This window comes from Salvia splendens, chromosome 20, assembly GCF_004379255.2.
Source record: "Salvia splendens isolate huo1 chromosome 20, SspV2, whole genome shotgun sequence".
Classification (NCBI taxonomy): Eukaryota; Viridiplantae; Streptophyta; class Magnoliopsida; order Lamiales; family Lamiaceae; genus Salvia; species Salvia splendens.
In genome coordinates this window covers 14,741,030-14,756,162 of record NC_056051.1, presented here as the reverse complement: position 1 = coordinate 14,756,162, position 15,133 = coordinate 14,741,030, and the positions used below count along the sequence as shown (strand labels likewise).

Here is a 15,133-nt window from a genome sequence, read left to right as displayed (position 1 = left end):
TTACATATGCTGGCAAAGTAGAATTCCAATTTTCCTAAGGGATATGTAAATAGTGTAAATACATAGTAGTTAATTTAATCTTTGCTTGTTAGTTAATTTTAAGAAAACCCAAAAATATTTTCGGACCTCAACTATTAATTTTGAGTATATACTGACCATCAGAATCCCATTTTGGTGAAACTCCTATTTTATTTAAGTGTCCTTTTTACTTTGTTTCTTTTCTAGGAAAATATAGGGGGAAATCATTAAAGGGCCAAATTTGAATTGGGACTTTGTTGCAGCTTTTGCAGGGTGACAGTGGCTGGTAGGGCGCGTGAGCAGAGAAACGAGAGGCAACGTCCAATCAGAGACCAGCATTACCAACCGTCTCTCACTCGAATCGGCGCAACCTGAAAACCGCCTGCAGCCAGTTACAACCCACAACTGCCTATTCCAACTCCATAACCACACCGTCTCTCCCATTTCATTTCAAAACCCTCACCTGCAATTTCTCTCTGCAAAATTTCTCACCATCTCTCCACAAACACCAAACCCCCACATTACACACAGAAAATCACAGATCTAAGCCATGGGAAAGAAAGCATGGGCAAAGAAAATCAAACTCACTTCAACCTGTAGGGAAGAAACTCCAGAATCACCACCGCCGCGGGAAGGACAGCCGCCGAGCCCACAACCAGAACCGCAACTACCGGAGCCGACTCCTCAGGCGCCAACAATGGTCTCATTGGATGCAATGGCAGAATTCCTTCGACAGCAGGACCCTAATAGATATTGGGCGGCGGCGCTGGCCGGTTTTAGTCAAATCGGGGGAAAAGGGAGCATGACCGGAGAAACCCCATCTGAACCGATTATGCAATCCACGGTACAACCACCCAGCTCCATTCTGATTTCCTCCAAAATTCCACTAGGAAGAGAATCTCCCTCAATTATCGCACCGCCTGAGTCTGCGGAGCCCTCCCAAACTCTACAACAGAGTGATTCGATGGAGTTTGACCCCATCTCCGCCCATTACGATTCCGACGCAGAAGAACGTGAAGCGAGAAGAAGAGAAGAGGAAAAGGGCCAGAAGGGAGGCGATGAACCATAGAAAATGCCAACAGCGGAACCCATTCCTCAAGAAGCAGCAAGGGAAGAGATAGATTTGAATGAGACGGCTAAGAAACAAGGCTTAATGACTGATGACGAATTTCAGGCAATTTTGGATGGAGTAAATCAGAGGGAAGATGATACTACCACGATGGTTGAGGATTTGGACCTCACATCTAGGGCAGTAGGAGAGGAAGAGCCAGAGTTAGAAACTCCCCAGACAGAGGTGGGGGAGAGTGATGAGCATATAGAGGAAGAGTTAGTACCAAGAGCGGAGGTACCAGAACCAGTAGCACCTCCGAGGGCAGAGAGGCCGAAGCCAGAGAGGGTATCACAAAGATGTCTCGGAAAGTGGGCATCTAGCAAGGAGAACCCAAACACAGAGGCAGATCCGGTGGAGATCTTGAGTGATGAGGAAAGCGCTACTCCCACAAAAACCTGGGGAGGAGTTTTTACCTACTACTGACTTAGAGGATACTGCAAGGGAAAACGAAGCGGTCTCTCCAACAATGAGTGGCCAAAGTGAAGAGGCTGACGGGATGGCTGAGGGTCTGGACCTCGCATCCAGGTCAGTAGGCCACAAGGAGACCAGTCCTACTGCCCAGGATCAATTTTCAACACAAGCTGAGAAGGAACCCGAAGAAGAGAAAGACGAGGATGATGGAGAGGAAGCTAGATATCAGGAAGAAAGGAAGCGAAAAGGGAAAGCTCTTATAAAGAAGAAACCCAGTGTCAAGAGGCAGCGCACAGCAAATACAGGCGTAGTCATAACTGAAGCCGTTCAGAGAACCCCACCAAGCCGCAGGGAACAGAGTGATAGCGAATACGCTATCACTGAAGAGTCGGACTCAGATAGCGACATATCCTTGGAGAATGAGGAGTGCAGTGAGCAACAACTCCCGCGCAATCATCGGGAGCTAGTGCACCCCCCGGTAGAGAGACTGCGGTACCGGCACTGGGCAGTAGACCTTACTGACGATCTGGTGGAGGAAATGAAGTTATTCGACTCTAAGAAGCTAAGGTCTTCGATGGCAAGGATGAAGGGAGTAAGCAGGTTAAAAGCGGAAAGGTACTTCATATTCTCTCTTTGGATGAATTGGGAGCCCGCGAGCAATTTCTCTCTTATTTGCATGCGTTAGGATTCGAATGGTTGTTGGAGAAAGGGAATCCGAACATTAGTGTTAGGTTAGCAAAGGAGTTCTTTACCACATTCCGATTTAGGGTCACAAGGTTTCTATAAGTTTCCGGTTGTTTGGAGGGGAAATAAGTATGAATCTGATTGAGTGGACAGTAAGGTTGGGGATGTGCAGTCTGGAGGAGGCGATAGGATCGGAGTGGCGGAGTGGGGAACGGGGAATTCCCCGTAGGCACGTAGATTTCGAACCCCAGGAGGCGTGGGAAGAGTTAACTCACCCAGCCTCCGGGGAATTTGCATCCACTCTCTCTCGCTCAATCCATTTCAATAACCCAATCCTACGCCTAGTCCAGCTTCACTTGGACTTCAATTTGTTGGGGCAGTCGAACTCCGCGGTAAGAACATCAATGACAGAGTTATACATTCTGTGGTGCGCGAAGCGTGGAAGGAAATTACATCTAGGATTCTGGACAGCGTACCAATGCCATCTAATTGCCACCCACCTAGCGAGAAACCTCACTCTCTGCCATATCTTGGGAGTGTTCGTCAGAAACAACATCATCATCATAGAGGCTGAAGGCTTATCTCCCCAGATCATAGTAGACCCCCCTGGGTTGTTTGACACCCCATTTTTCATCCGGACGAATGCTGTGTACATGAGACAAGGAATACCACGGTTTTACACGATGGGTGAGAAGGCTATACCGACTGGGAGATCTGCAGCACATCCGGGGACACAAGATTAAGAGCAGAGACAGAAGAGGCTAGAGAAGGCAGTGGAAGAGTTGGCGGAAGAAAATCGACAAGCTAGGGCAGAGTTGGTTTGCCTGACTAACATGATGGAAGGAATCTTGAAGGAGTTGGAAACGGGGAAGCTAGTGAGAGAAGCCGGACCGAGTGGCCACGGCCGAACTAATGAACCACGAGTATCAGAGGAGGTAGTACCCGAGACGGAAGAAGCAGAGCAGAAAGAAGAAGCGGAACAAGAAAAATCTGAGGAAGAACCATCCGGAAACGAGGAAGAGGAGTTGAAGGAACCACCTGCACCAGTCCCTGCACCGAGGAGAAGTAGGAGAAATGTGTGACCACCACCCCACCTAACAAGTTAGTTCTTCTTAAGTTTTAGTTTTTTGTTTTTCGTTTTTATGTGTATTTTTTTTAGGTAATATAATCTGCGTAGTATGTGAGCAAACCCCTTTCATAACACTTAGCCTATATAATAGTCAAAGTATGAGAAGTAAAGGGTTTGCTATTTTGACGCATGTGTTCGTGTTTTCTTTGTTTTGTTTTCGTGTGCATGTAGCTCACACTTAGCCTACTGGGTAGTCTAAGTGTGAGGAGTTTGGTATATATGTGTTGTGTTTGTTGGGTTCTGTTTAGGTTTTAAATTCACCCACTTAGTCTATTATATAGTCTAAGTGTGAGAAGTTTTTAGTAGACGCATGTGTTTTTCTTGTTTGGTGTGTCTGTGTGTCAGCCATACTGGCCATTACCTTTTTTCCACTTCACAGCTCTATCTGAGGGAAGACACTTGTGAAGTGGGAGGGGGGATGCAATGGCCAGTATGACATGTGTACATATCTGTTTTCTGTGTTTAGTGTTTGTGTAGTGTCTAGGTCTAGTTTTTTTTTTCGTATGCGTGTGATTGAGCTTAAAACTCAACTGTCTCGAGCTGACGGTGAGGGGAATTGAGGGAGATAAGACATGCTGGACAATGGAAACCGACCCCCTTAGTATCTTCACAAGTTGCCTAGGGTGAAGGCAGTAGGAAACCCCCCTAGCCGTATATACCCAGATATAACCCCTAGCCACTGGGACTGTTGTGTGCAAGGCATGAGGCAAGGAGGCCACTGGCCAGAAGGACGTACAAGAAAGAAACCAACTGGAGCAAGAAATTGAGAGGCAAGGAGAAAATCGACCAGGAAATCATTCCAGGTTTTTAAAAAAAAACAAGAAGGAATAAGGGTGGCGAAGCCACGAAAAGAAGAAAAAAAGGTGAAGAAAATGGTCGAAAATACTTGACCACAAAAATATAAAAAAAATGAGAAGGAACAAGGGTGGCAAAGCCCTAAGACGCTACTAACCAGTTGGAAAGCAACTTCAGAAAAGGTTCAGCCAAGCAGAAATGACAGCCAAGAGCCTGAGCGCACACAGTTCCCCCGCATCAGAATAAAGTAATGGTTTTTGAACCTTAGAGCCTTAGGAACAACCACCCAAACACTACAAGCCAACAGCCCCGTTACAACCACCCAAACACGTGAGATCTAAGTCCAAAGCATCTGTGGTTCAGCATTATGAGAGAATACAGTCCTAACATCCCGGTGAGGAATAAGTGACTGAGCGAATCTGGTGTTTGGCCGAGAGTTTGGGTGATCTTGACGAGCAGATATACTGACTGGGAAGGAAAATGGGGGAGGCGGAAGTTCAAGGCTGTCTAAGGCCGGATTGCACCTAATCCCAAGGGGAGGGATGGTTGAAAATATAGCCCGATTGATGCGTTAATGTGTTTAAGTGTTTTTCTTTTATTTTTTTATGTGTGTTTGTCTTTGTTTTAGTGTTTTTCTTTGCGTCATAGTTTAGGGTCTAGGTTAGGGTAGAGTCGGTCAGGGGTGTAACCATGCTAGAATTCGACTTACTTTTTTTGTTTGTTCTTCACGCTTGAGGACAAGCATGGGGTAAGTGTGAGCAGTTTGATAAGTCGTATTCTAGGCCTTGGTTACTGGTCAGTATAATGTGCATAATTGGAATATATCTGCAAAACAGTTGCTAAAGTGTGCAGGGAGAGTGTTCTAGCCAGTATGGGAATGTTCGGATAATTCAGGTGAAAAGGCGTCAGAAGGGTGCAATACTGACCAGGATGCATGCCAAGAAGGCTCGAGATGGAGAGGAAGGATAGCTGGGAAGATCAGCCACAAGCAAGGGGCAAAAGGGCCATTTCATGAAGAGAGTCTACCCTAAAAATCAAGAGAGGCCTTCCTATATAAGGAAGCCACTTGGAGAGAGAAAGGAGGGAGGGAGGAATGAGTTCATTAACTCCTACGCTTAGTTAGCAATCTCTTTTCGGTAGATCAACCCTTCAGCATTATCCTTCATATTCTCATTCCTCGCCACAGCCATGGTCACCTGAAAACCATCAGTTCGCCGGAGTTCTACATCTTATCATTCCAGTCAGCGTGATCGTAGTGTTAACAGTTTCATCGCCGGAGTGGCAAAACAATCTTTATTTGTTTTCTTAGTTAATCGCACTTGTTTTCTTACGTTGGAATTTTTGCACGTTCAATATTTGCTTACTTTGAAGTCTTAGTTGCGATCCAAACTATTTTATGATACGAAGCTGTTTTTCTGCATCGGTTCTTGTTTGATTTCGTTCTTTTCTGCTTAGATAGCTTATATCCAGTTGTTACGGTAATTTCCAGTTGTTGCGAGCATGTTTTCATTTCCAAATTGATAAGATCTGAGTTTATGAGTTCAGTTTGTTGTTAGATTTTAGATATGAAATGGTTAAGTGTAAAGGCCTAGTTTACGTAGTTTATGCCACCTTGCATGTCACCCAGTAAGTTTAGTTGCAGTTTCGGTGTTCGATCTTTTGATTTGAAGTTTTAATTGTATATTTGTGTTCATGAAGTAGTTAATCTGTGTTTCTATGGTGATAAGTCTGGATTTGCTGATCTGAATTGATTCATGTTGAAGAAGAATACATCTCCATCCACTTTGGGACCACTTTTGCTTTTTAACCACTTTTACTTTTGTCCTTTACTTTCCAGCTGTTACTTTTCAGATTTGTAGGCCTAGTCACCTAACTACCTCTTTTCCTCTGATATTTAGGGTTTACCTCTTTTCGTTTAGCCTTTTATAGTAAACTCGTACTTTCCATATGTTTCTGAAACATCATGTTCCCCACTCTCACGTACACAGCCGCCTGTCAAACATCTCTCCCACCTCTTAGTCAGTAGAGTACCATCTTAAATTCCAGCCTAGATTAAGTCTCAACCCAAAGCGTGGTAGCTAACCAAACCTTCCAGAATATCACCACGATACCAAAACGCATCATCTCTGTCGGATTCGACCCTTACGTCCACTATACTAGTCAGTAGAAGTGGGTTGAAGAATTTTTTATACCAGGTTCAGGCTTAGCTGGGATTTCCATCCTGATCAGTAGGATACATCCTTTGCTCGAAATGACACCTGACACAAACCTGCACTTTCAGTATGGAACGGAGGGAGTACATACTAAGAAACATACATTGGAAATAGATAAACTACGATCACTTCCTAAACAATTCTGCTATTAGATTGCATTTCAGATCTTTTTCTTCTAGAGTTAAGTCCCTCCTAGCCATCAGCGGAGTAAGGATAGCTGCCTTGATGTTCCGTTCCTGAATATCACTAGCTGCCTTGATCTTCCGTTCCTGAATATCACACTCCCTTTCACGTGTGACTCTCATTTCACGCAGTGCTGCAGTGAAATCATTAGGGATTGTATATGATGGCGTTGCAACTTCTTTGCCTTTTCTTTTAGCCTTACCCTTAGCTTGATCTCTTCCGGTAGGACGTTGCAATGTTGAAGAACGGCTCTCAGGAGTGGAGTCGATTTGAGGTCCTCCTTCCTCACTAGTCCTCGACCTTTTTGAGCTTCCACGACTTTCTTCAAGACTATCTTCATCTGGCTGGAAACGCGTTGAACCGGTGCTATTCAATTTCAATTCCCACTTGGGATTGTATCTCATCACCTCTTCAAACACCTTATGGTGAGTAAACTTGCTCTTACCATACAGTTGTTGAGCGGTTCTCTCAATGTCCTCTTTAGAATGGCCACTCGTAGCTCGATCATGTGCTTTTTTGTATGCACCGACCCACTTTGTGACATTTGTGTTGAGTCGTTTGTAGCGTTGTCTCAATGGCTCCGAACTTCTTTGTTGGCCCATTCCTGGATTTTCTTTTCTTGTTTGCTCATATTGATCAAGAACATTTTGCCATAGAAGGGCATTAGTTTGGTTGGTGCCAACAACTGCATCCCTGCTCACGAAACACCAGGCAAACATTAATGCCTTGTCTTCTTGCTCACTCCAACCATGTGGAGTGTTTGAAGCACTCAAGTTGGTTGGTGATATGTCTTGGTTTGAAATGAACTTTGGAATTGATCAGAATTCGGAAAATCATCAAAGCTAAGGAAATAATCTTAAGAAGGATTAAAATTTTGGGAAGGGTTGTAGTTTTGGGAATGATAGAAATTTGGGGAATCGGAGAATATATTATTTTCATCATCCTCCATAGTTAGCAACAAAGTAAACTAAAAAAAGTATAACAAGAAGGATTATAAAAGGAGAAAAGATGATATTTTTTTGTATGCAAAACTATAGCAAATGTGGTTTCTATTTATAGAGGAAGAAAAAATATGAATTTTGATATAATTTTTATAATTTTATAATATTTTATAATTTTAATTTAAATATATATATATATATAGGGGTGCATTATAATGATAACCCCAATTTCCGTAATAACCCTATAACTAAATCTGGACCACACATTTTTAAAATCACGCGGTCTAGATTCAAACTTAGATTTACTTCATAAAAAAAGTGCGGGGGTAAATATGTCATTTCGCTCATGATAAAATTTACGTATCCAAATTTCGCTCATTTAATTTCTGAATTTCGCTCATTTTATCATTTTATCAGTCAGTCAAAAGTATCATTTTATCAACTCAGAGTATCATTCTATCCGGCAAAACTATCATTCTATGCAATAAACCTAACATATATCATTTTATCATTTTATCAGTCAGTCAAAAGTATCATTTTATCAACTCAGAGTATCATTCTATCCGGCAAAACTATCATTCTATGAAATAAACCTATCATTTTATCACAAAGCAGTAAACGTATCATTTTATCAACTCAGAGTATCATTTTTATAAGGTTACTGTCATTTTATCCGCTTAGATTATCATTTTATCAGGTAAAAGTATCATTTTATTAAACAAAAATGTCATTTTATACACCAAAAATACCTATCATTCTATCGGCTGAAAGTATCATTCTACCCGGCAAAACTATCGTTCTATGCAGTAAACCTAACATTTATAAGCTAAAAGTATCATTTTATCAACTTAGAGTATCATTCTATCCGGAAAAACTATCATTCTATGCAATAAACCTAACATATATCATTTTATCAGTCAGTCAAATCAGAGTATCATTCTATCCGGCAAAACTATCATTCTATGCAATAAACCTATCATTTTATCATAAAGCAGTAAACGTATAATTTTATCAACTCAGAGTATCATTTTTATAAGGTTACTGTCATTTTATCCACTTAGATTATCATTTTATCAGGTAAAAGTATCATTTTATTATACAAAAATGTCATTTTATACACCAAAAATACCTATCATTCTATCGGCTGAAAGTATCATTCTACCCGGCAAAACTATCATTCTATCGGCTGAAAGTATGATTCTATCCGGCAAAACTATCATTTTATGCACTAAACCTAACATTTATAAGCTAAAAGTATCATTTTATCGACTCAGAGTATCATTCTATCCGGAAAAACTATCATTCTATGCAATAAACCTAACATATATCATTTTATCATTTTATCATTTTATCAGTCAGTCAAAAGTATCATTTTATCAACTCAGAGTATCATTCTATCCGGCAAAACTATCATTCTATGCAATAAACCTATCATTTTATCATTTTATCAGTCAGTCAAAAGTACCATTTTATCAAATCAGAGTATCATTCTATCCGCCAAAACTATCATTCTAAGCAATAAACCTAACATATATCATTTTATCAGTCAGTCAAAAAGTATCATTTTATCAACTCAGAGTATCATTCTATCCGGTAAAACTATCATTCTATGCAATAAACCTAACATATATCATTTTATCATTTTACGTGATATTTGGCGAAATTCAGAAATTAAATAAGGGAAATGACATATTATCATTTTATCAACTCAGAGTATCATTCTATCCGCCAAAACTATCATTCTATGCAATAAACCTAACATATATAGTTTTATCATTTTACGTGATATTTGGCGAAATTCAGAAATTAAATGAGGGAAATGACATATTTACCCGCGTTTTTTTTTATGAAGTAAATCTAAGTTTGAATCTCAACCACAAGATTAGAAAATATGTGTGGTTTAGATTTAGTTATAGGGTTATTACGTAATTTAGGGGTTATTATATAATCACAACTCTATATATATATATATATATATATATATATATATATATATATAGGGTAGTGATCAAGATATAACTAATCTTAAGTGTATAACTAGAGAACAAATCTTAGCCACACATCTTAATGGAACAAATATTATTTATTTTAATAATATAAAATTGGCCAAGGGTATTTTTGGAAAGTACCTTATGAAATTCAAAATCTGTTTCATTTACTTCCGGATTTTCAAATTTCCTTCCAAATCTCCATCCAAATTCGCCGGGGGAGTCGCCGCCTTCCAAATTTTCACTGCAAAGCAATACATCAATCACGATACGGCGATTTCACTGAAAGAGAAAGTTGGCGATGCCACCGATCCGAGTATAATCACGGCAATTCAATTCAAATCAACACACCTCAATTGAAGCTCACATCCGAAAAAACATAAAATATTCCACCTAAATTGATTGTGATCACAGAGGAATTGAATCGAACAGCAAGTGAAGAATGTAAACTCACGCAAAGAGAAGATTCAGTGCTATGGCGAGAGTTGGAAGTGGGCTGCAAATGCTCCACCAGAACTCTCTGTCTGTTAATTGCTCTCTCCATTCTCTCTGAGTTGTTTCAGTTTGTTGAGTGAAATGATGCTTATCTCTGTCTGATTTTACTTCACTCTTGTTCACAAACACATCACTCTTATTCTGATTTTATTTCACTCTTGTTTACAAAACACATCACTCTTATTCTGATTTTACTTCACTCTTGTTCACAAAACACATCACTCTTACTCTGATTTTACTTCACTCTTGTTCGCAAAACACATCACTCTTGTTCACAAAACACTTCACTCTTATTCGGATTTTACTTCACTCTTGTTCACAAAACACATCACTCTTATTCTGATTTTACTTCACTCTTGTTCACAAAACACATCACTCTTATTCTGATTTTACTTCACTCTTGTTCACAAAACACTTCACTCTTGTTCAGAAAACACTTCACTCTTGTTCACAAAACACATCACTCTTATTCTGATTTTACTTCACTCTTGTTCACAAAACACATCACTCTTATTCTGATTTTACTTCACTCTTGTTCACAAAACACATCACTCTTATTCTGATTTTACTTCACTCTTGTTCACAAAACACTTCACTCTTGTTCAGAAAACACTTCACTCTTGTTCAGAAAACACTTCACTCTTGTTCACAAAACACATCACTCTTATTCTGATTTTACTTCACTCTTGTTCACAAAACACATCACTCTTATTCTGATTTTACTTCACTCTTGTTTACAAAACACATCACTCTTATTCTGATTTTACTTCACTCTTGTTTACAAAACACATCACTCTTATTCTAATTTTAGTTCACTCTTGTTTACCAAGCACATCACTCTTATTCCGATTTTACTTCACTCTTATTTACCAAACACATCACTCTTACCATGATTTTACTTCACTCTTGTTTACAAAACACATCACTCTTAACATGATTTTACTTCACTCTTGTTTACAAAACACATCACTCTTAGCATGATTTTACTTCACTCTTGTTTACAAAACACATCACTCTTAGCATGATTTTACTTCACTCTTGTTTACAAAACACATAACTCTTAGCATGAATTTACTTCACTGTTGTTTACAAAACACATCACTATTAACATGAAATCACCAATAGGCTGATACAAGGTTTCACTTGTTTTTATCATAGGGCAGACAAATTCATGCTTATTCTGATTGACCTTAAAAAACACATGACTCTTCTGAGATTGATCATTTATCACAATAGGGAATAGGCTAAGCAGCGCAAGTGTGCATCATATTTTACACACACACGCAACCTTCCTCCTCCCCTTCCTCTCTCTTCCTCTTCCCGTTGCTCTTTATCACCAGCGTGTTTTCCTCCTCTACCGTCACCTGCAGCAATTCCGCACCAATTTCATAAATACCTTCAGCTCGAGCGAGCTATTTCGCATCAATTTCATGAATTCCTAAAGAAATTTCGTTTCAATCAAGCAACAGAGCTTAATTTCTGGTGAATTTCCAGAACAGAGAAGAGGAGAAGAGAGAAGAGTAATTGCGGTTCTTTTTCAAATGAATTCAATTTGCCGGTGAAATCTAATTTTGGCTATGCAATGACTATTATACCCCCGCCTTGTTAGTGTGGAGTAAATTTGTGATTGAGGGAACTAATTTCTCCTTAAATTTGAAAATTACATATTTTAATACTAGCCCTTGATTTTCTTGATCTTGTGGCTTTAATTTGTTCTCTAGTTATTTGGTTAAGGGGTGTTTGCCATAGATCACTACCCTATATATATATATATATATATATATATATATATATATATATATATATATATAGGGTAGTGATCAATATATAACTAATCTTAAGTGTATAACTAGAGAACAAATCTCAGCCACACATCTCAATGCTCCAAATTAATCTCATGGCTTAGCTATTTTTACATGTTTTAAATAAAAAGTAATTAACAAGGGTATTTTGGGAAATCATATTCAACTCCAACCATCTCCTTCAATTTTCCAACTCCAATTCACACTCCATTATTTCCGGCGGAGTACGGGGAGCTGGCAGACACGGCGGTGCATGGGGTGGTGGTGATTGGGAGGAGTGTGTTCTCCTACTGGGGCTTTTTTGGGTGCTGAAGCTGCTCTCGGGGCTGGGGATTAGCCGGGAGAGTAGAGCGGCGCTGGAGCGGCTGATTGGGAGATGCTCGATCAGGCGAAGCTGGACCTTCTGGTGTCCGGCGGAGGAGTAGGGGTGTATGATGTGAATTTGGTGGTGAGGCTGATCAGATTGTGTGTGTATCACTCAATTTTCCAGCTCCAATTCAATTTGGAAACTATATTTGGAGTTTCCGAAAGATTAGGATAATTTCTATATACATCTATTTAATTTTTTTAATTACCTAATTTATTTTTTGTTTTTTTACAATTAATTGTGTTGATTATTCATATGAAATTAATTGTGGTAATAATTATTCAACAAATCTAAGTACAAATGCATTCGAAGTCCACCCAACACAAACAGTGGGAATAATTATGTTAACTCCAATAAACCCATCTTAACCCATCTATAAAAAAAAGTACTCTTAATGAAATCAATTACATATTCATGTGACTGCTGGGGTAGTTTAATGAAATGGGCAGACAAGAGGAATGATTCATTAATTAATTAGTTGATGTAATTAGTTGGTTTATAGGTGAAATGTAATTGTTTACAAAACACATCACTCATGATTTTACCTCACTCTTGTTCACAAAACACGTCACTCTTATTATGATTTTACCTCACTCTTGTTCACAAAACACGTCACTCTTATTGTGATTTTACTTCACTCTTGTTTACAAAACATCACTCTTGTTCTGATTTTACTTCACTCTTGTTCACAAAACACATCACTCTTGTTCTGATTTCACTTCACTCTTGTTCACAAAACACATCACTCTTATTCTGATTTCACTTCACTCTTGTTCACAAAACACATCACTCTTGTTCTGATTTCACTTCACTCTTGTTCTGATTTTACTTCACTCTTGTTCACAAAACACTTCACTCTTGTTCTGATTTTACTTCACTCTTGTTCACAAAACACATCACTCTTGTTCTGATTTCACTTCACTCTTGTTCACAAAACACATCACTCTTGTTCTGATTTCACTTCACTCTTGTTCTGATTTTGGGGATGAGTTGTGGGGATGATTTAACTTATTGTATTGTGGGGATGAATTGCACATGGTGCACTAATTTATAAATGGAGCTATATCCTTTTACGTTATGACCTCAATAAGTAGTCTTTCATAATCTATTTAATAATTTTTTAAAAATCAAAATCAAAATTTAATTTAATTTACAAATATCGAATAAATCTTCAAAAATAATAAGTGTATTATAATTTCTTGATGGTAATTTTATAGTAGTAAGAATGAAGAATAACAAAGATTTAAATATGAGTTATTCATATTAAAACAACGACAAGAAACAAATTCACAAGTCACGAATTTAACTAATTAAAAAATAGTACTCCCAAATTTAATTTTATGCTCTGTTTAAAATGTGTTTTGCATCAATTTGATCCCATTTGAGGTTTTGCTGGTGTTATGACATTCAATTATTATGTATAAAAGTGTTTATAAGTTTCTTTCTTGTTTGTATGTTCCCGTTAAACTTTTTGATTGGGCAATGTTTGTTCACTGATTATTTTTTTGTAGCATAGCTTAACCATTTGATTTATTAATTTAATGTGAAATTATGCATTTTTGTTGTCACTGAAAAATGTATGTGATCCTTTCCATTTTATTTTCTGCATATTTATCCAGTAGCTTTGATGCACCATTTTGTGATATTGGTCTAAATAATCATAGTAATGAAAATGTGCAATATTCCTAAACCGGGACAAAACACATCACTCTTGTTCACAAAACACATCACTCTTGTTCTGATTTCACTTCACTCTTGTTCACAAAACACATCACTCTTGTTCTGATTTCACTTCACTCTTGTTCACAAAACACATCACTCTTGTTCTGATTTCACTTCACTCTTGTTCTGATTTTACTTCACTCTTGTTCACAAAATACATCACTCTTGTTCTGATTTTACTTCACTCTTGTTCACAAAACACATCACTCTTAGCATGATTTTACTTCACTCTTGTTTACAAAACACATCACTCTTAGCATGATTTTACTTCACTCTTCACTCTTAGCATGATTATTTTTGGGACAATTCAACATTGATATTATAATTAGATCAGAGCAAGAAGAAACAGAAAGGGGCTACATCTGAAATGCATAGCTAAAATCTCACAAAATTCAAATATTACACTACATCCCATCATAAAAATTGCAACGATAGCTTATCACCTAATGTTAATTCCCTAAGTAAAGGAAATCAAAACTAAGAAAAACAGAAGATAAATTGGGAAATGCAGGCTAAATCATATCATAGATCTGTGTGTTCCCGCTCGGGGTCAGATGCCACGATCATGTGCGACAAGATGTCGTGGAGCGGCCCGCCCTTGGCCATCGCCTCCTTCTTCTCCTTGATCACCGCGATGAGCTCCTTCCGGAGCGCCGCCGCCGCCTTGTTGATGGTGGCGGTGTTGTTGGCCGCTGGAAGAGTGGCGGAGGGGCAGTCGTTGGATTGTGCCTCTAAGCTGGTGCCCTGCGGGGCCTACTTGAACTCGACGAAACCCTCAGCGGAGTGCTGCGACGCCATGAGAACTGTGATAACTTGATTTTGGTATCAAGCTTTTACAAAATTACCATAATACCCCCGTCTGGTTATTATGGAGTAAATTTATGATTGATGGAACTAATTTCTCCTTAAATTAGAAAATTACATGTATTAATACTAGCCCTTGATTTTCTTGATCTTGTGGCTATGATTTGTTCTCTAGTTATAGGTTTAAGAGGTGTTTGCCATAGATCATGACCCTATATATATATATATATATATCAACTAATGAGATTGTGCTATTTGACACCATCTAATTGGATGATAAAATGGAGACCGCCTTTTTAGTGTTTGCCTTGGAAGAGGCCGAGGTAGAAGAGAGACAGGCCTCATGTTCAATTTTTTTAAAAAAATATATGGTGAGGTGGCAGTCGACTACCCTCCCTAACCAATAAACATAGTCTTAAGAAAAGAAAATCAAACATAGAGACGTGTCACCTTTGTTGAGACGTGTTGAT

At 38.8% G+C, this 15,133-nt stretch overlaps 2 protein-coding genes across 2 annotated transcripts; both read left to right on the top strand.

The window, feature by feature from the left end:
- Nucleotides 1–568: 568 nt before the first annotated feature.
- LOC121781524 (proline-rich AKT1 substrate 1-like) lies at nucleotides 569–1,087 on the top strand. Its single transcript, XM_042179255.1, has one exon. The coding sequence runs from the start codon at nucleotides 569–571 to the stop codon at nucleotides 1,085–1,087; it is 519 nt and encodes a 172-aa protein (XP_042035189.1).
- A 3-nt stretch (nucleotides 1,088–1,090) lies between these two features.
- LOC121781523 (neurofilament medium polypeptide-like) lies at nucleotides 1,091–3,306 on the top strand. Its single transcript, XM_042179254.1, has 3 exons — nucleotides 1,091–1,414; nucleotides 1,719–2,132; nucleotides 3,079–3,306. Exons 1-3 carry the CDS (start codon nucleotides 1,091–1,093, stop codon nucleotides 3,304–3,306), a joined length of 966 nt encoding a protein of 321 aa, XP_042035188.1.
- The last annotated feature ends 11,827 nt before the right edge of the window (nucleotides 3,307–15,133 follow it).